At 40.1% G+C, this 21,830-nt stretch overlaps 2 protein-coding genes across 3 annotated transcripts in view; one reads left to right on the top strand and one right to left on the bottom strand.

Annotated features, from left to right (window-relative positions):
- Window positions 1–1,100: 1,100 nt before the first annotated feature.
- spryd4 (SPRY domain containing 4) lies at window positions 1,101–5,510 on the bottom strand. 2 transcript variants are annotated; one of them, XM_040008068.1, is made up of 2 exons: window positions 5,340–5,510; window positions 1,101–2,046 (listed from the first exon to the last, which is right to left on the bottom strand). In XM_040008068.1, exons 1-2 carry the CDS (start codon window positions 5,470–5,472, stop codon window positions 1,505–1,507), a joined length of 675 nt encoding a protein of 224 aa, XP_039864002.1. In that variant the 5' UTR covers window positions 5,473–5,510; the 3' UTR covers window positions 1,101–1,504. The 2 variants fall into 2 exon arrangements, with proteins under 2 accessions (XP_039864002.1, XP_039864004.1); XM_040008070.1 differs by lacking the exon at window positions 5,340–5,510 and adding an exon at window positions 5,184–5,281.
- Window positions 5,511–11,811: 6,301 nt separating this feature from the next.
- LOC120719150 (acid-sensing ion channel 1-like) overlaps window positions 11,812–21,830 on the top strand; it is a 64,876-nt gene continuing 54,857 nt past the window's right edge. The window contains exons 1-2 of the mRNA XM_040008127.1: window positions 11,812–12,940; window positions 18,819–19,014. Of these exons, the coding sequence (XP_039864061.1) occupies window positions 12,579–12,940; window positions 18,819–19,014 (558 nt within the window). The 5' untranslated portion in view covers window positions 11,812–12,578. The remainder of the gene's footprint in view (window positions 12,941–18,818; window positions 19,015–21,830) is intronic.

Raw genomic sequence — 21,830 nt, 5'->3', positions numbered from 1 at the left:
AGAAATAATCCAAAATAACTTCAACTCATTTTAAAGTCATTAAAGATTTGTGCTGTATAGTCATTCCACCCTGAAAAAGAACAGTTGGAAGAAATCATTCATGCTCACAATGAGTGTTATGTAAACATCTGACCATAACTGTTCAAAAAAAAACATACAACTGACGGGGGCTGTAATTTCTTTTTACCATGACTGTAGTTAATGTCTGAAACACTAAAAGTACCGTTTCAGTCAGTTTCATATCAGACTCCTGTATGTCCAAATTAGTCTTTATAGGAAACATGAGTAACGTATTTTTTTTCCTATTTTCCTGTGTACATGATCATGCAGTAATTTCTGATCATCTTTGTGCAGTTGTCTTGATTTCTTTCTCAGCCACAAGATGTTCAGAAAAGGTTTTGACATGCCACACTGTTCAAGTTTCTGCTGAAGTACGTCAAGTGGATTGTCCACGTTTCTCAAAACCAGGATGTTGATTATATGTGAAACATAAAACGGGTATTAATGCCCATGAGAAACACTCTTCTTTGTCAAGGCTTCAGTTTACTCTGCTGATGGACTGTGATGTGATTTTGTTTTTCTTTTTTGCAGTTTGAAAAACACTTCTCATTGGATATTCTTTTCAAACAAATATCTGAATGTGTCAGGTGCTGGGAACAGTTTACATTTGAGCTGACACAATATGTGAATGTGAATATACGCTGTGCACATAAATGAACGCAAACTTGCCTTTTATCAGCATGCAGACCTGTGATGATTTCACTGAGCTTCATTTGCAACGTGAACTGTTTTCACACACGTGAAGTCTGGAAAATGTTGGGATGATGTCCAGTTTCCTTTCTCAAATGCAGCATTCAACAGGAGAAAGTTCATGTCCTGACAGTTCTCACTTCTGGAAATATTCTGGTGAGGGTGCTTCCTGCACAGTCTCCTCATTCTAAAGAGGGATTGACTGACGAGCGTGACTGTGTTGTTGCTGAAAAGTTCATGTGTGAAAACGGCTTTACCTGCAATGAAAAAGCAGTTTCCTGATTTGTATTAAAGCCTTAGGGTCACTGTAAATGACAAACTGTTGTAAATAAAAGAATGTAGAGCCAGCATCAGTGAAGTTATTTTATTAAATTTGAGTGTGAACATGAGCTTGAAAAATGCTTTGTGTTGACTTAAGTTTGCAAAGGTGGGTAATGCCAGCACATTCAATGTAAAAAAAACAAAAACAAAACAAAAACAACTTGGCAGCTGATGTTCCTCTCAGAGGTAGCACATGAGGTACACTTATAATTGCCTGAGGCTTGATGACATACAGAGTACTGGATGGTTAGAAAACATCTGGACCACACACACAAAAACACACACACAAATGTAATTAAGGTAGACATGATGCATAAAGATATTGCTTTCTTTTCTCCACTTATTAAAGATACTGTTCTCATAAGTACTGCCATGGTAACAAGCCTAGCCTGCTACTTTTCCCCGACCTTTACAACGATCACGCCATCCATCTTCACATCAGGCCTTCGGGCTCCTCCAGACCCGAGTGTGTGAGCAGCTCCCCATCCCAAAGTCCAAACGCCGGACACAGAGGGGCCTTGAACTGACCCCTAACAGTGTGAATGATCCTGGGCTGCTCCACGTCAACCAGCCCCAGGAAACCCCCTTCATAGTCAAGAAGGATCCCAACACGGTCCGGCTTGCCCACCAGTGTCACGGGAACTATCTTATTGCTGGTCATGGCAAACCACTTCCGCTGAGCATAACCAAACACCCAGGAGGAGCTGTTGGTGCCCACGCAGTCGTCTCTGGACATCGCCACCTCGGCCACGCCCAGACGAAATTCTTGAGACTTTTTCACCGTCACCTCCCAGTAGTGTCGTCCACTGCTGATCTTCTTGTCGCCGAACACGACAGCCCAGTCCCGGAAACGCTCGGGGTCATCTTGGACCTGGCTGGGGTCAAGGCCCATCATGCGATAGATGACCCCTGTGTCTTTCTTGAAGAGGTCCAGACTGCTGTGGGCTGTTCGCTCGTCGAGCCTGAACTGCAGACCTAGAGATAAAGACAACAGGAATGTATCTTTACATGACTCGTTTAAGTTTGATATCAGTTTAGTGGATGGAAAAAAAAAAAAAAAAAAGTCTCTTCCATCTGTGATTTGCCTGCCTGTGAAAAAAGAAAGCAAAAGAGCATGGGCTACAAGAAAAGTTCAGACTAAGCAAGAGAGACTTGTATCCTTTAAAAAGTTGACCTTCTTCTCCTTTCTTTCATATCAATAAAGAAACCTGGACGCTTTGCATACCAGCTTTTCTAATACTGTTGAATTCGATTCTCAGATGATGCTGTGATCCGGGCTATTAGTTATCACTAGGGCTGCCACAAACGATTATTTTGATAGTCGACTAGTCACAGATTATTTATGCGATTAGTCGACTAATCAGATCATCATCCACTGGACGTAAAACTACAGCTTATTGCACCAGCAGCATCTGCTCTTATATAACTATCATTAGCTTACAGCTTTAAGCTTTTAAGGTGCTAACTAAAAATAAAGACAAGATGATAGTTTATTCAATTTTAATGAAATTTGCAGATTGTTTCGGTAAAGTTTAATAAACTCCTTGCTATCTAAAATATAACAGGACACCAGAGTATATTCTCCAGCATCTCACACTTCTGATAATCAGTTGTCTGCTTTACGTTTATCAGCTGTGTAAAAACTATAACTTTAATCTCAGCCAAACCGATGTTACTCAGGAACAAATAAAATACTAAAATAAAAAAAAAATAAAAAATAAAAAAAGCCAAACAACAACATTTTTAATTTATCTAAGTGACTCATATATATTTAACCTGAGTGCGAAAGACGGCGGTGGGTTTGAAAACAATTTGCCGGGAGTCCGGTGTTCTCACGGCACTAGTGACCTAGCCCCCGGCTAGCTATCGAGCTAGTGGGTAACAGACGTCTCCGAAAACGTCGGAGCGCTTTTGAAAATATGTGGTGTCCTGATAAACTGAGCCGATATTTGAGGTTTACACAGCTACATTCTCGCCTGAAAATATGTTAAACGTTTATTTTGTGACCCAGAAAGAATAATAAGAGTAATATTAAAACTAACTAGCTACCGCCATTGTTGGAAACTAAGCTGGGCCGCGCTATGAATTCTGGGACACAGCTGCTTCTTCTTCTTCGGGGTTTAACGGCAGCTGGCATCCTTGTACATGCAGTGCTGCCATCTTCTGTTTCAGTCCGTTATTACACTCTTAAATCCTGCTACTTCTGCGTCTTTTGTGATCTTACAAAGCTTCAAACGACACGTCGACTATTAAATCAGTCGTCGACGATTTTGATAATCGACGTAATCGTGACTAGTCGACAAATCGTGGCAGCCCTAGTTATCACTTTATTGTGGTTACACTGAGATTTGAGAGAGGGGGGGGGCAGATGTGCAAGCAGTCCCAACTCATAAATAATATTTAAATCAATTCTGGGACACTGATAGCACGGGCCAACAGTATTTGAATACTAACACACACACTCCACTGAGAAGTGATTAAATAAGTTGACAGCTTTAAAAATATATGGCTTCAATTACTAGGTGCTGTACGTCTCTTTTGCAAATGCATGTGCATCACTGAAGGCAGGCCAGTTCAGTACCCGGGATCTTCTATTATAAAGCCATGCTGTTTTAATAGATGCAGAATGTGGTTTAACATTATCTTGCTGAAATATACGAGACCTAAGAAGAGACGGCACCGGATTGGAACATACTTGGCTCTGAAAACCTGTATATACCTATGGTGGCATTCCAGCTGTGCAAGTTGTCAGATCCATATACACTTAAAGCAGCTTAATACCATCGGAGTTGCAGGCATTTGAACTGAGCATTGATGAAAAGTCAGACGGTCCCTCTTCTCCTCAGATCAAAGGATGTTATGTCCATGTTTTCCTAAACGAACTTCAAATTTCAATTCAGGTGATCACAGAACAGTTTTCCACTTTGACTCGGCCCATTTTAAAGTAGCTTTCAGTGAAAACAGCAGCATTCCTGGCGCACGTTCACATATAGCTTTTTCTTTACAGACCTTTATCCTGAATTTGTGATGGCACAGTGAACTGTGTTCACAGTGATTTCCATGCCTGTTTTTTTTTTTTTTGCTGCCTTAGGGCCTGAAGATCACAGGCACCCAATACAGAATTTGAGCTTTGTCCCTTGCACACAAAGATTTCACCAGTTTCTTTAAATCTTTTGATATTATACACTGTAGATGATGAGATATTCAAAGTCTTTGCAATTTTATGTCGAATAACATTATCCTGAATTGTTCCACAACATGTAGATTAATTTGTTTTGCAGACTGGTGAACCTCTACACATTTTTACTCCTGAGAAACTGCCCTCTCCAAGATGCCCTTAATGAACACTTACTTTCTTAGTCTTTTCTTATGTGTTCTCCTACTCACCCACTGAGCCAAAGTGGCACCCCTTGTGCCAACTTTTTTGAGATATGTTGCTCGCATCAACTTCAAAGTGAGCTAATATTTATTCATTAATAAAAAAAAAAAAAACCAAACACATTTGATATGTTTTCTCTTTTCTATTAGGAATAAAATACAGGTTTATGAGATTTGCAAATCATTCATTCTGCTTTTAGACAGTTTCTAAACTTGCCAACAATTATCAGTGTATTACTTGGCAACTCGAAATGTTAAAAACCCTGATTTTTCTCCCAGGTTTAAGCCCATCGGTCTGTTGTACATTATCGTACAATTACTAAACTGACTACAGTAGATCTTAGTATGCACAGGTGCTCAAGTGTTTTCTGAATGCAATGGACATTAGAAAAGTAATAAAACTGCTCATTTAAAGGTACATTTACTCAGAAAAACAGGAGCAGCAGCACATTAACTCTGCACACATTTGAAGGCAGGAGTTTAATGCACCTATTTTCGGACAGTACTTGTTTCGCTGCTTTTTATTTCAGTTTAAACTTCTATTACTTCAACACTGTGCACACATACTATGGTCTATGTTTATTAAAATTTTAGTCCCAATGGGCGTGAATTTCAAGGTACAAAGACAGCTACGGCTCCGTGTGAAAACATCAGTCAGGCGTATCCGCACAGCTTTCTTTGTTTTTTTGTTTTTGCTTTAAATATAAATTTATTCGGATTTTATGACCACTTACAGCCCTTACTACTGCAGAAAAGGTAGGCCATGACGGAGAATCCAACCACACTAACAAACATAACCCGTTAGCTGTCAGGTTACGCCTGTTGAGACACTGACCTCTGAGGGGGCGGGCTCAAAAGCTAACCTTTCTTTAACCACTACATTAACTCACTGCTGGCCGTGGATGTGGAGATGAAGCAGGTCCTCGCTGGCAGGTTGACAGCCCGTCTGTGTCCGGCTGACAGGGAGGAAACAGTGCGTCCTGCCAGGCGACAGACACGAGCCGCACTCACGGGCATCGCCATGTTTTCGCTGCGGCTGCTGCTGTTCACGTTTTAGCTCCTTTTGCTCATCAAATGTAGCAGCTGCGCGCTCTGCCGCCCCCTGCAGGCCTGGAGAGTAGCACCGACACCCGCGTAGCCAAAACATTGATCAGTACCACGGACAGCAGCCTGCCTATTATCAATTATCCTTACATAATTGATGCATTATAAATTATTTATTCTATCCATAATAAATAATACATACAGTAATATAAACATCATGCAATAAAGCATTTAACAGAAGGGAGCAACACTTTTGGAATATTTTAGTAATATTAGATTCACAACAATACATTTTCAATATTAATTATTAGTTTAACCTTTAAACAGCCTAGTAGGTAATTTATGGCCCTAGCTGTATTTTTTCTATGAGCAGTTGTGATGTATTTAAGAGCAAACATGTTTTCTTCCATGCATTTTTCAATCTACTTTTACAGGATTTAGCCCACTGCGTGGCATGGATAATACATGTATGTATTTCAGTATTACTGAATTATTATTAGTATTATTGAATGTGTGCATGAATGGTTGTTGGTCACTCTGGGAGTGGCTCAGCAACAGCCTAGCTGGGACAGGATACAGCCTTTGCAACGACATGGATGGATGGACGGGTGTTTCTATATACCGACCACAAGGTCTATTAAACCTGACACGACTTCAGTGAAGAGCTAGTACAAAATACATTTTATGCAAACATTATTACAATACAGCACACAAATTGACACATAGGGACAGTGTGCATCTGATTGTTGGGGTTTCTCTGTATTATTGTAGGGTCTTTACCTTACAATATTCAGTGCCTTCAGGCAACTTTGGTTGTGATTTGGTGCTATATAAATGCAACTGAATTTAATTGAATTGCACAAAAAGAGAGGTGAAGCCAGGGTGGAGGAGGTAGAGAGGTGTGTCGGGGGTGATTTGTGACAGAAGGATAGCAACAAGAGGAAAAGGGAAGGTTTACAAGATGGTAGTGAGAGCTGCTAGGAATTGTGTTTTGGAGACAGTGTCACTAATAAAAAGACAGGAGGTGGATACTCCGATCATATATCAGTAATTATTATTATTATTTATTTGATGTGACCAAGATGGACGGGACTAGAATCAGAGGGAGTATCACAGGGACAGCTCAGGTTGAGCAGTTTGGAGACAAAGTTAAAGAGACTAGGGTGAGATGCTTTGGACAACTGCAGAGGAGGGACGGTGTTCATGGATGTAGTGAAGGAGGATATGCAGATGGTACTGCCAGGAGCTCCGTGTTGGTAAATAGTGAATTCTTTATTCACTCCCATTTTCCACTTCCACAGCTTAAAAGTAATCATACCAGTTACCATATTGGAATCACCCTGTAATATAAATATGTAATAATGAGCTCTTAATATACAGCATAAATAATATGAGATTGTATTGTGAAATATAACGTCTCTCAAATGCCAACTTCAGTTTCTGGTGGCAGCTGAATTTGTTTAAAGAATAGTAAATGGAGGAAAAATATCCTCTGTACAACATCAGCTTCAAACCAGGCAGTGAATCAGTACATGAAATATTCAGATCCTTTATGTAAGTAAAAAGACCACTACAAGAGTGTAAACTATGCTACTCAAAAAAAAAAAAAATACAAATAAGGGAACACTTGACCATCACAGTGTAACACAAGGCCAGATAAACTTCAGGGAAGTATAAAGCACTGTGCATCAATTTCAGCTACATTGCTGCAAATGGAAGTGACAACGGGTGCACTGCAGAGGCAACAAAAGGCGATCCCCCCAAAAGGGAATGCTTTTGAACAGAACATTGGTCTCTTCTTATCCCTCCTGACTGATTTTTCTTTAGCCTTGCCTTTTGCTAGTTCCCTTGTCACTTCAGGTTGCATTAGAACTGCAGCTCAGTCAGGTTTCACAGCTCCTCCAGAGTGGCACAATCCATATGTGTTGTTGCAATAAGGTTTGCTGTGGCTCTCAGCACAGTCTCAAGAGTGTGGAGGAGATGCCAGAAGACAGGCTGCTACATGAGTGAGTGGAAGAGAGCCATAGAAGGGCTTCAGCCCAGGAGCGGGACCTGTATCTGCTCCACTGCACGAGGAGGAAGAGGAGGATCACTGCCAGAGCAGTAGAATCAGACTCAGTGAGCATGACATGAGAGTCCAATGTCCTTTGATGGGACCTGTGCTCATAAACCAGTGGCATGCAGCTCAGTCAGCAGGTCTGCCACTGGCACTGCACTGTTCTCTTCAGAAATGACAGCAGGTTCACACTGAGCACATGTGAGAGACATGAAAGAGTCTGGAGATGCTGTGGTGAACAATATGCTGCCAACAGCATCATCTTTGTGATATACTGTGACGAGTTCCTTTCATGTTTTTGAGCATTGAGCTTGTTTAGAAGTGAAGGTCCTTCATGACTTTTACTAATGATTTTTTTTAATCATAATTACCTGACAGCCCATTAAGTTTTTAATTACTGTGAAGAAAATCTGAAATTTTCTGTTAGTTCAGAGAAAATATCCCTCTTTTAATATTTTACAATGGAACCACTGTAAAAAAACAACAACAAAAAAAAACAACAACAACAACAACAACAACTGAAATTTCTAAAGTAAGCATTAACAAACAGGAACCTTTCTGTTTTGTAATGATTTATAATGGTTTATCTTTTACTTACTTACTCTGGTGTAGCTTGCCAGGCTATGAGAAGACTGTAAAACTAACCAAAATATAGCTACGAGTCGAAAATGTATTCCTTTCTCTTATTTAAATTATTTTCTAAAGCCATCCAGTGGGCCAAATTGAAGCCTTTAGTGGGCCTTTCCTAGCCCCTGGGCCACATGTTTGACACTCCCTGTAGTAGGAAGCTAAGCTAGTTCATATATAGTTTTATGAGGCACCAGATGAGAGTTTGATTTACAAAGCAGGAGACAAAATTTAGAAGTAACAATCACTAAAGCAAATAAACCTTATAATTAAATATATTTGATTAGAAAAAAATATGGATATAAAGCAGAAAATTGGAAATACTCAAGTACCCATTTAAAGTAAAATACTTACAGTTCTTATTCTTGAGTAGTACAGTACAGTCCATGAATAAAACATTCAGTTTCTTTCCACCATATGACTGTACGTAAGAGAGACATCATGCAGTCATGACTGTAAACATGTGGAAAAGGCTTTGCTTGAATCACATAAAAATGTATATATATATATATATATATATATTTTTTTTTTTTTTTTAAATTCAATACACATTCTGCAACACATATAACTGTTTATGTAGCATTTGAGATAAGAACTGCCCCAAGGCACAGTGCCGAATGTTACAGGACGTTTAATGTCAGAGATGAGGACTTTTTCTTCTCATGCTGAGGTATTTAGGGAGCTCAATGCATCTTTCATGACATGTGATAAATATTTTGTGATATTAACAAAGCTTGATTCAGCCATGTTGCACAGCCGGATCTATTTTTCACGCCAACATCCAGCTGAGGATAAAATGTCATTGTTTATTCATGGGTCCAATCTAAACGTGGCACATATCATTATTTTTCCTTCCTGTGTAGCTCATAATGATCCTGTTTTGGGGAGAGCCTCCTTGGGCCAGCTCCGTACCCTTCCACATCTTTAGACTGTCTAATAAAAGATACTTTTGAGTTTCATCTTAATTTCACCTCTGTTTTGTTTTTATTTTTTAATGTTGCATCTTTGGAGATCACCAGTATTATTATGAAAGTAGAATATTAAATTGCTGGAGTATTTATTTAACGTATTGCACTTTATTGTATTGTTTTGTATGGTCTGTTTAGTTCCAAATACCACTGAAATTGACTTTCTTTATTGCGTTTTTGGCCTCAAAACTCAGCAATCTTTCTAAATCTTTAAGTCTGTATTTCAGTCCTTGCAAGGACATGTAATGTACCCCACTATATCCTTATCCCCTACAGGCATAACAGGCTCTTTTCTCTCTGAGGCTGCAGTCAAAAAAAAGAACTGCTCATGTCTTTTTTAATTCATATGAGGAGTAGTATGACTTTAATCCTGGCGTTGGGATTGTCTGTGTAAGGAATGAACCTGTGGAAAATTCAGTTTTCTCCTTTGTGTGCTGAAATTATTTTCTTTGAATTTGACTTTAAATTACAGAGGGTGAGTGAAGTCATCTGCTGTGTGAGAGTCTGTCCTCTTTAAAAATGCAATAACGTACATGGCGTTAACCATCACCTTCTAGGTTGATATTATAAAGGTGGAAATCATGAATATCTTTGCAGATTCAAATCACTTTGTTCCTTTAGCTTCAAAGATTCAGTGATTATGCAGTTCCCTCCCCTTTTTTCTCCCAAACTTTTTCTTCTTTTAGAGTTCAAAGGAACTTCAGTACACATAAGGAATCACTTCCCTTAAGCTGGAAGATGTAGCTCTGACTCCTATAACAAAAAACAGTTAAAGCACCCAAATAGTTTCTGTTTAACAGGAAATAATGTTCTCTGAAAACCTTCTGCCAAATTGGCTATTCACTATTCTCTCATTCATTTGAATTTTGCCTGACAAATATAGGTCCGGTATTTACTTTCTTTCAGCTCAGCTTGAATACGTAAATGAGTTAGTCTTGCTCTTTTGATCTGACATTTGATTCTAAACAATTACAGTGGGAAGTTTGCAACTTTTTCTTTTAACTCCCATTCTGTGGGAAAAGTTAGGTTGTACTGTATTGTGTAGACTCACAGCTTAGAGCATCCATTTTAGCTAGCAGCTGATCAGTTCTTAATACAACGCAAGTGTGCTAGAAACAAAGCTAGAAGAAAACAAAAAACACAGACAGACAGACAGATGGATGCTGCCATAATATCGCAATAGAATTTTTTTCATCCAAATGACAGAATGAAGACTCATTTTGTCAGTTTTACTATTATACACCTTTCAGGTTTTCCAAATGGGCTTATTGTGTAAGAAGCTAATTATTCCAAATTGTCTTCACCAATCAGGCAAAATGTTATAATCCCTGACAGGTGCTAATAATAACTCTGATTATCTCTCTGCAATGGCACCTGCCATGGAGAGGCATGTATTGAGTAGCAGGTGAACACTCAGTTCTTGAAGTTAATGCTCTGCAAAAAGGTAAAATGAGCAAATGTAAGAATCTGTAAAGTGCTGACAAACAAGGAACAAACTGACTGCTGGATGACTCGGCCAGAGAGTTTCCAAAAAAAGCATGTTTTGGGGATTTTGAGTGTTCTCGCATGTATGCACCAGTTCGAACCAAAGTCCTTCAAAAAGGACTTTTAATAATGTGTCTAGTGGGAGGCATCCAAGTGGTCCAAGATGAGACAGTGATTGAACCAGTGGCATGGGAGTTTTAATCAGGAGTCATGTCACTCCTGAGTTAGCTTATTCTAGAAAAAGTGAGAAAATAAGGATTTGTTTTGGTTCTTAGCAAAATAGAGTCATTCGGGTAATACTAGCAGTACAACATAATACTTTTGTGTTTCAAACACATTCATGGATAGAGCCTGATCAGCGCTCTGTGTATGGCTTATTTAGTGAGTCAAAATATACAGTTGCAGTACACATTTAAAAGTTTACAGTTTTGCAACTGTTTATTTCGGTCCTGCTATCTTGGATTGCTAACTTGGGGTACTTTGGTCTGCTGCAACTTTCTGATTTGCAAGTCCAAGTTGAGGGGGGCGTTCTTCTTCTTATTAAATCCCTCATTTAAACAGGTAATCTTATGTGAACGAAAAAACATACAAAAATTGAGTCAGCCACATAAACCAACACATATTACAACGCACTTACTGCATCTCCCTTAGATAAAACAAAGGGGGTTGAAAAAAGTTGCTTTTTTTTCGGTTGCTCTAGCTGGTTGTTAAGTATTTAGAAACGTGTTAGTTTAACTCAGCAACGTAAAATAAAATTCCTAGACACAAAAACAAGTTTTGTCCGTTACTTTGTTTGTCTAAGAGCCAGGACAAAATAAAAATGAAAACGCACAGTTAAGTCAGTCACTGACTTAAATATATGCCAAGTAGCTGTTCTTATATGCCCAGTGAATCACCAAAGCCTCATTTAAGCCCCGAGGCAAGTTTGTATATTTTAAGGGTGGTGATATCCTTTGATCATTTTAGACCAAAGTTAACAATCTGTATAGATGACTTGCTCAATATTCTATTGAATCCCTGAAATATCGATAGGGTGTAAATCACTGATTCAATTATATTTTTAAATAAATATATCCCAAGATAACAAATCCACTTTAATCTGCACAGTCTCTGAAATCCCACATCTCGCTCTCTTTTTTTTTTTCTTCCTCCCGGCTGCCAGCTTGTGTAGTGCTGATATGTAAAAAAACAACTGGAGTAACTAACTCGCAGGTGAACAGCAGAGCTTCAGTCCACTGCTGCTTGCAGACAGACATAAACGAGCGCGCGGGGGGAGGAAACCTCACGACTCACCACAACAACCAACCGTCTGACTCCTAAACAGGTTTTCAGATTCCTGAGTAGACGAAAAAAAAAAAAAAATCTCCGGGTCTGACCTGAAAATCTGCGGACTGACTGTAAGGGGCATGCGTGCAGCGCAGCTACAGAGGAACTCTTTATGAACGGGCTGAAGTGCCAAGAAGGATTTCCATTTCTCCCACAGCTCCGGCTTTCTTCTCGCTGTCGCGCAGGAACGACGCGTGCTTCACTGGACTTATAATCGACCAGCGAATTTCCAGGCTGATGAAGCACTTTGTCAGCCCTTATATTGTTCTTTGCTTTTCTGCAGCCCAGCGAGAAACCTGCAAAACATCATTGTAGCGCAGCGGTGATGGACATTCGCTTTGGCGTCTCGGTTATGCACGCATTGGAGTCATTGTGCTTTTTTTCAAAGGCGCTACTTCTGCACACATCTCTCGCTCGCCTGACTTTCTTTAAAGCTTAAAATGTTTTGTCGGTGTGTATGAGCGATGGCGTCCGAACCGCACCAGGTGACGGAGAGGTTATCTGCACGTTTGGACCTGTTCGCGTGGATAATGAGAATTTATGCCACAGGTGAATGAATATTTTCTGTTTTGAAGCCGCTTTCTGACTCTGGCATACAACTCGAGAGGGCTGCACGGTGAACAATGGATCTCAAAGTGGAAACCGAAGAAATGGAGTCAAATCAACCTCCACCCATAGAAGTTTTTGCGCACAGCTCGACCCTGCACGGAATCTCTCACATCTTCACGTACGAGCGGTTCTGCGTCAAACGCTGCCTGTGGCTCGTGTTTTTCTTGGGCTCTCTGACCTTCTTGCTGTACGTGTGCGTGGACCGGATCCACTTCTACCTCGAGTACCCTCACGTCACCAAACTGGATGAGGTCACGACCCCGATCATGACGTTCCCCGCCGTCACTTTCTGCAACCTGAACGCTTTCCGCTTCAGCCGCGTGACGCGCAACGACCTGTACCACGCAGGGGAGCTGCTGGCCCTTCTCAACCAAAGGTAGCTGTTAAAGAAAAGTTAATAGAGAGCGCTCCGAATTTAATTTCGAACTCTGCCTCCGCTACAGGAGAATTACTGCATTTAATATTGCCCTTTTAGCTGGGCATTTAAAACGCCCCATATTTTACACAGGTGCAGTGGTTAGCACTGATGCCTCATAAAAAGAAATTCCTGGGTTCGAACTCCGGAAGGGTGGAGTTTGGGTACTTTGACTTCCTCCCACACAAACGGGTACAAATGTGCAAAAACATGCACGCTAGGTTAATTGTGTGAATATGAGCTGTGCTACCTAGTGGCCTGTCCAGGGTGTATCTCACTATGCCCTATGACAGCTGGGATAGGCACCAACCACCCACCAGGCGTACCTGCTTTTCACCCTATGATAGTTAGTAAAGTAATTCACACTTTCAAAGTTTAGATAAAACATTTAATGTTTTCATCAAACGTTGTTCCAGATTAATTAGCAAATTGTCTTTTAATATTCTGTTTTTTGTCCATTTAGACATATTTTTAGAATAAATCATACATACTTCTAGGTGATATTTTCAATACAGGAATGTAATAGAGTGGTTGTATTTTGCAGCATTGTTACTGAAAACTGGCAGAAGTCTAAGAAAGAAGGAAAAATAAATTCCCTCCCACCTGATGAGCATGGCATATGCACTAAAATAGGTTTACACTGACTTTTGGCTTCACTTGGGATTCCAAACCTGCTTTCCTGTGGAAAGAACTCTACTTAACCCACTATGCCACTATGTCTTACCACTTTCTACTACTCTATGACCTCTGTGGTCAAATTCTTGCATTACAGGCTAGAGAAGGTGCAGTAGTCTAGTTACTTCTTAGATCACTTAAACTACAATGTGCTGAAAGGTTAATCTGGATTTTCTTTTAAAGTCCAGTGGCCCCACCTTCAAAGCATACCCCAGTTTTAAGCATAGGATTGAGTTCTTCATCCCCCACTGGCAGTTTGCACTCCTTTATCCAGCAAGCCCTAATAGTTCATACCTTGTTGAGTGATTCAGGGCTTGGAGAGAGCATGCTTGGCAGGCTTGAATTAACTAAGGCGTACTAATCAGAAAACTCCAGCCGCCTTGTTGGTGCAGCTGAAGGCTCTGGGTAATGGAGCTGGAAGCAGCGTCGTACTGTACAGCATGCACAGGAGGAAAAGATGTGGAAAGTCTGCTTCCTTTGATTGCAAGTGAAATGGCAGATGCTGTGGGTATTTTTTTTTTTTTTTTTATTTATTTATTTTGTCGTTCACATACTTACATCCTTCATGTCAGTGAAACCTCACCAAAAATTCTCCTCCTGCACATTAAATCTACTCAGTAGATTTTAAATGTTATATTACGTGGAGGTGTTCAGAATGAATGCTGATTATGATCACGCACAGGGCTGTTGAAGAGGCAGGGAAAAACAAGAGGCTGCGTTAATCCTTGCTTAAGACGCTGTTTGATTGCTTTCCCTGTGGTGTTGTAATATTTTTTTTTCTTCCAAATGTCAACAGAAGTAGCAATAATGCAACAATTAGCAAGATTTTGACATTCACTACAATCAGGGCTCGAGAGCATTTCAGGAGAGTTTGGACCGTTGTTTCACCCGAGTCATCAAAAACACGAAAGTGTCCTCAGATTATGTCAGGCTTGAACATGTTGTCTGTTAAAGAGATCAAGGAGAAGACTCAGCATCTGGTGGGTTTACTTTAACATGGAGATGGAGACAATTTCTATTCTAAATCTTTAACAGAAATAGAAGTTGAAGAGTAAAATTAGCTTTGTTTTCCTGTGAGGCTGGTGTGGCTGATAATCAACACTTGCCATCTGGATTTTTCTACATCAATTCATCTCCTAATCCCTTTTAATTTTTTGTCAAAGTTGGCCACCAAATCAGAAAGGGGGGGTTGAATTTCCTTCTAAGTTTCTTTCCTTGTGTACTTATCTCAACTCTTACACTCTGAAGTAGGTTTAGTGCTCATTATCCTGCCTCCCTTGGCAAGGTAGAGATGCGATGCAACAGCACACTTAGCAGTTATACCCCAGCCAGAAATGAAAGTGCTCGTGGCATGAAATCCATTTAAGATCATTCTCCACCTACTTCCCATGTTTGGAGTCACTGGTCTGGGAAATGTCTTGTGGCATGATATTTAAGCTGTGCACATACTGAAGTGTCAGTCTCTGCTGATCCTGTCGGCTTGTACTTCTGGGATTTTATCTCATAAGTGCCTTCTTGGCAGGTCTGTCCACAGTACAAACAGCAGGGAGTCGATGCCTCTCCTCAATTAAGTTCACTTTCAATCAAACAAAAGCGCTCCCTGCCCCATCCTAATAAGGTTAGGCTCTTCTTAATGTCTAAAATCTATGAACTGATTTTTAAACCAGAATGAGGCTAGTTGTTATTGATCTGTTGTTTTGATGATTTCACTTAGTTGGATGCCCTTTTGCCTTCCGCAAAATGAAAAGAAAAGCATTTACTGCACCCTGTTTTTATAAGAAATTTTAATAGCTTGGCATAATTGCACATTACCGACTCCATTCTTAAAGTAAGCAGCCACTGGATCTCATTCTTATTCATGTTGCGCATAAAACACATGGTGTGTATTAATTGTATTTGCCACAATAAAAGACCATATTCACAGTACATTCATATGAGAAATTTCTAAAAAATCCTTTCATTTGAAGCAGCGTTTGAGGTGGGGTGAGATGGGGGGCTGGAGTAGTCTGCTCTTTGGTGAGTCCATTAAAATGGTGACATTTTTAATAATAGCTCAGTGGGAGATCACAGCAAGGCTGGAGAGCGGCTGCATTTACAGCTATTCTGCTCACTTTTAATACAAGGCAGCGTGGTCAGATTTTTGTGAGCTCCATTAAATGAAAGTAAATTTCCCAGTGCTACCGATAATGCTGCGTATGATGTGGGTTGTCTGGCTCCCCACTATGTTACACATAGGCCTTTATAGTTAAGAGTCTGTCAGGAGAAACAGACGAAACCAACAGAAATGTAACTGAAAGCCAAGCTATCGGTGAGGCAGAGCTATGTTAAACATCATACATGATATTACAGATGAGAAACTCATTAATATGGGTATTAAATGCTAAAACACAGACATAATTAGGCTTTTTGATTTTTTTTTTCTGTTTAATATACTATCTTCTGCTTTTAATGTTCCCAGTGTCTCCTGTTTCCCTGTCTTTGCCTCTCTCTTTCTTGTTCTATGCTCGTACCTTAGTTTAACATTTATCATTTATTTATTTATCACTTCCTTGGCTGCATCTTCGCTTTCTGCCTGATTGTTTCAGCCTGTGTCTTGCCTTCTGCTGTCTGATTTCCTTCCCCTGTGACTGTATGTCCTGCTTTGATTGTTTCCTCGTGTGCGTACTTGGTTAAGCAGCTTTTTTTGCATATGTAGTCTTATCTTTACCTTTGTTCATTGTCAGATTGTTTGCTACCTGAACCTGTTTTTATGGGAAAAGAGTTAGCTTTTTATTATTTACTGTACTTTTCCTTAGAATCCTGTGAAGGTCCCCACCATTAGCAACTATACAGATATCAATTGTGGCCACTCTAGGGTCGGTTAGTGGATGCTATTTTATTAATATTCCAAGATGGCTACAATAACTATGCAAACTTTTTGATGTTAAGCTTGTTAGCTAGCTGACATTTGCTAACTTAACTAAAATGTGTATTTGATAATTGAACGAAGCGCACTGACAAAGATTCAGAAGGTAAACGGACAATCTGATAAAAGGACAAAACTATGCACTCACTGGCCACTTCATTAGATACACCCGTTCAGTGTTAATCAGCAGATCACATGGCGTCAACTCGTTGCATTTAGGCATGTAGACATGGTCAAAATGACTTGCTAAAGCAAGCAAGAAACGTGAGTTAAAAGTTCAAAAGTGGCGTTGTTGGTGGTGCCACACAAGCTAGTCTGGGTTTTTGAGAAGCTGTTGATCTGCTGGGGGGGGGTTTCCAACAGAAGCATCTTCAGGTTTTACAGGGAATGGTCCCCTCCCAAAAAAGTATAAAATATCCATTGAATGGGAATGCTTTGGGAGAAAATGAATTCCTAACGCCAGAGATTAGTGGAGACTAGTCAAAATGTTTCCAGCTGTTAGGAAGGCAACAGTAACTCAAAAAACCACTATTCAGAAGAGCATCTCTGCAAGTACATTAAGTCAAACCTCGAAAGATACGGGCTACAGTAGCAGCAGATTACACTGGGTGTTACTAATGTCAGACAGAAACGGGAAATGGAGGCGACAGTTCACCTGTGCTCTGTTGTGGTCTGATGAGTTTCGAGTTCTGCTGGAACATTCAGATGGTAGAGTCAGCATGAAAGCATGGCTCCATCCTGCCTTGTACCAGTGGTTCTTGGTGGTGTGCCCCTTTAGTGGCAGTTGATCATTGTTCAAATGCTTCAGCCTACAGCCACGGTTGCTGCTGACCATGTCCGTTCCACTACGACCACAGTGTACACATCTTCTTGATGGCTGCTTCCAACAGGATAACGCACCAGAACTCAGATCACATCGAATGTTGTCCACAGCCACCAAAATCAAGAGTGTCTTTGGGATGTGGTAGAACGGGTGATTTGCATCATGAATGTGCAGCCAGCAAATCTGCAGCAACTGTGTGATTCCATCTTGTCAACATGGATCAAAATCTCAGAATTTTTCCTGCACCTTGCTGAATCTGTGCCATAATAATTTAAGGCACTTTTTAAGACAAAAAAAGAGTGCACCCTGGTACCAGCAAGGTGTAGCTAATGAATTGGCTGGTGTGTATGTGTGTATGCACACTTAGAGGGCTGATTTCAGAAAGAGACACAATTAAGGTGGGCCAGAGGGCTCAGGAGCAAAAGCATGGAGATACACAGAATGAGACTTCAAAGTAAAACCGGAAATAACAAATAGCTTACACTGATGGGGAAGCACAGAAGGAAGGAGAAAATTCAGCAAAAGGACAGCAAACCAGCACATATAACAGGGACCATGACTGTATTTGAGTATGTTCATGAACTGCTAGCTGGAGAATGCTCTCTGGGATGTGGGTGCACATGTTTCTTTGCTAATGTCCATAATCTAAGTAACAAAACTAAGTTTTGTTGATTGATGAAACAAAAATGAGCTTCTGTCAAAATGATAGAAAGAGCACCATGTGAAGCAAAAAGCCATCACGTTTCCCACCATAATGTCTCATCTTTCAAACATGGTGGTAATTCTGTTATGGCTTCTTCTACCAGCTGAACTGTGACCCAGAAATATATTAATGATTCCATTGTTCTGAAAAATTCCCTTTTTTCACCATACCTCTGCCATGGATTTAAAAGATTTAGTTACTCTTACTTCTGAAGGAGACAGTCAGCTTAAAAATTCACATGAAAGTTTAACCAAATGTTCTGACAGGCAAAATAATCCAGTCAACATAAGGTTGGTTCAAATTGAAATACCATGCAGCCTGGAACTGTTGCAGTGAAGGGACTACTGGGTTAATGGCCTTGTACAGCTCCTGTCTCAACTTTATTTTATATTACAGTGCATTATAAAGCTTTACACTTTGGTAGTCCTTGTCATCTGAGAGGTGGAAAATGCCACAGAAAAACCATCTTGTACATTTTTATCGTCTGGTTTCTGCACCTTATGATTCATTGTGCAGTATTATTTTTAGGTTGAGGAGAGTAAAGGTTCACTGGTATAGACGCTCATAAATTTTCTTGGAAGTGTACAAAAGCACCCCTACAAAGTCTATGATAAGGGAGCGATTGTTAACTGCTGGGATGGGAAGCGGCTGAGTCCATACCAAACTACGAGACATGAAATTTGCAATTGCTGAAACATTTCTATGAACTCGCCTTCTCTATCTGATTTCAAAGGTATGAGATCAGAGACATGCACCTGGTGGAGGAGAGCGTTCTGGAGAGTCTCAAGGTCAAAGCCGACTTCCACAACTTTAAACCGCGACCCTTCAACATGCGGGAATTCTACGACCGCACTGGCCACGATATCAGTGACATGCTGCTCTCCTGCCACTTCCACGGCACCGAGTGCAGAGCAGAGGACTTCAAAGTGGTAAGTCATTGCTCCAGAAGATTTGATCAGAAGATTATTAAAGGATTACGCTCTAGTCACATTGTTTCTATAATTGCTAGTTTGCAACCACCGAGCTGTAATTATAGCTGGGAATTTTTCTGAAACCTCTCATATATCTGACAGAATAACTGTCTGCAGAGCCGTGAACAAACATTGATGTTTCCTGTCAGTCCAGGCTTTTTGAAGCTGAAATTTAATTGATAGAGTGCTTTATTAAACAGGCTGTGACAAAACAGAGATAAAAATTACTGTGTTAAACTTTAAAAAAAAAAAAAAATTTCCTCAGTGCATTTTGATGGGCATGCCTGCTGACCCAAGTGGTTCCCATACTGAGTCATCAGCAGTTCTGCACACTCATCCATACATGCATATTACAGTATGCAGTGCACTACACTCAGTGTCAACAAATTTCACAACTTTTAATGGTAACTGTGCATGGGATGATCACTCACTTTTGCACTTCTTTATATTTTGTCAGGAAAATGTGAAATGAAACGTGCAAGCATGCAAAGACTTTGTACAATTCTAACAAGCTTAGAAGGCTTTCGTTGGTATGAACACCTTTACTTTTCAACACAGCCTGAAGTCTCTTAGGCAAGCTTTCATGTAATTTCTTTAAGTAGTCTTCAGGAATATTCTCTAGGCTTCTTGAAGGACATTTAAAGCCTTTCTTTGGATGTTGGTTGCCTTTTGTTTTGTTTTCTGTCAAGATGATAATGCTGAGGTCTGAGCTCTGAAGAGGCCTGTCCATCACTGATGGTGTGTGTGTTTGTGCTTTATTTCTATCCAGGTATGCCTTTACTGCATTGGTAGTGTGTTTGGTATTAAAGCTGTAAGTGTTACCTGAAGTGCTGGTATAGCTCAGCAGGGGTCCAGATGTGATTTCACCCTGGGCTGTTTCCTCTCTGTTGTTTCCCACACTCTCTTCCTCCTTTCCTGTCTACTCTACTCTGCTACTGAAAAATAATAAAGGGAAAAAGAAAAACACTTAAAATTGGTTGATACATTAAAAAAGAAGAAGAAGGAGAAGTTGTTGCCAGTCAGATGTTTTCCAGATTGTATTGCATGGTGGATCAAAATTGGCTGGTACTTTCTTCTGTTCCCAATTCCATCAATTTTGAAAAAAATTCCCAACACTCCTTGCTGAAATGCAACGGCAAACCATAACAGAGCCTCCACCGTGTTTTACAGATAGCTGCAGACACCCACTGTTGTACCTCCCTCCTGAACAACTCCTCCTCCTCTTTGCTATCTTTGGCTTTTTTTTTTTTTTTTCTTTTTTTTTGGACAGTCAACTAAACAAATGGGAACAAATTGTGTTTTCTGCAACAGGCTGCAACACTGGCTCATCCCTTGAGTTATGTGCTTTTTTGGGATTTAATGTTTTATACTGTTGTGACAGAGCCCCTAGTTTGTTTCTCCTATATTAAAGTACAGAGGATGCGGTGTCAAGCATTAGCTGTCTTTCTTTTATGGCTCCAGTTGTCATGTTGGCAAATGACCAGACTGATAAAAGTCACCAACCAGGGACTGAGATCATGACGCGGAGTTGTGTTGGCTGCGCTCGAATCCCAGATGGGAATGAGCAACAGCTGAAGTCAGCACCTCGGATAGTTAATTGCTGTGTAGCCAATGAAACTAAAATGAAATTGCAAACCATTAATCATATCTGCACACACAGATACTGAACCAATCAAATGCAACATTGACAGTCAGAACAAACACCTTGTGGTAAATCCAGTGTAAAGCCATCATTAGAGAGATCAACATGAAAATAAAGCTTTTGATAAAATAACCAGCTTTATACTGTAAGATTTAGATCAATTCTAAAATATATATATTTTAAAGCATATATGTGGCAAAATTTGCCACAGTACGTGTTGTTGTATGGGCATGTACGCCATTTCTTTTAATCCCAAGTGCACGCAGATGTTTAAAACCCCATTTTCACTTCTGTGAGTCTTCCGTGTCTTCTAACAAGTTCTTGTTAAAGTAAATGATCAAACATTGTTTTGAGCTTTTTAGTTATTTCGCTTGAATCCCTTCAGCTTTTAAAAAAAAAAAAAAATGTTCGCGTCTACCTTTTTAAAATAAAAATAGTTTTTAGTGTTTTTAATTTTATCCTTTAAATAATGAAAGGGAGGCATTGTTTGGAAATGTGTTGTATATTTTTACCCCAGGAAGACTAGATGTGCTTTGTGTTTATAGCTAAAGGGGATCCTAATAAATAAAACAAACCAGTAAACAATGTGCACAGATGTCCTTGTGGAGAATGGATGTGAAATAATGCACTGGAGCTGGCAAAATTTGTTTAAGCAGTCCACTGACATTATATATGTCTGCCTGACTGACTGGAAAAGTAAGTTTCCCCTGCAGCACAGGAGCAGAGCTGCCCGACTGTAATGTCTCTGCTATAAAACCTTCTGCTGACGCCGGCCCACCCAAACGCTGTAGCCAGAAGTCACTGGCAGCAGACATGGTTTTTAATTTGGAGCTGAACATTGATCATTCGAAACGGCGAGCTCGCTGAGTAGATTGGATTAAGTTCAGTTGTAGTTGTTTTCCTAACAAGATTTCCGTTTACTTTCTGTGAGCATCTCTGTTACTATCTGGCAGATATTATTCACGGGAACACGAGTCGTCAAAGAGTTTTTACCTCGATCTAACCAGCAGATTTGAGGAAGAACAAGCGTGCATGTGCAGTCCGAAGAGATTAAAGGAGGAATATAATGACATGCATTCAGCCACAATGACACCAGAGAGGAGCTCTTAAAGCTGCCGCTTAGTGTAGCAGC

Source organism: Simochromis diagramma, unplaced genomic scaffold (genome assembly GCF_900408965.1).
Source record: "Simochromis diagramma unplaced genomic scaffold, fSimDia1.1 OVJJ01000545.1, whole genome shotgun sequence".
In the NCBI taxonomy this organism is placed as follows: domain Eukaryota; kingdom Metazoa; phylum Chordata; class Actinopteri; order Cichliformes; family Cichlidae; genus Simochromis; species Simochromis diagramma.
The sequence above is the reverse complement of the archived record's forward strand: the minus strand, read 5'-3'. Positions and strand labels throughout refer to the sequence as shown.

What these genes read in the sequence shown, in the direction of transcription:
- spryd4 (XM_040008068.1), bottom strand. Translation starts at nt 5,472, where the DNA reads ATGGCGATGCCCGTGAGTGCGGCTCGTGTCTGTCGCCTGGCAGGACGC. An exon ending in CTCCACATCCACGGCCAGCA is followed by an intron (nt 2,047 to 5,339) that starts GTGAGTTAATGT and finishes CTTTATCTCTAG; the next exon opens with GTCTGCAGTTCAGGCTCGAC.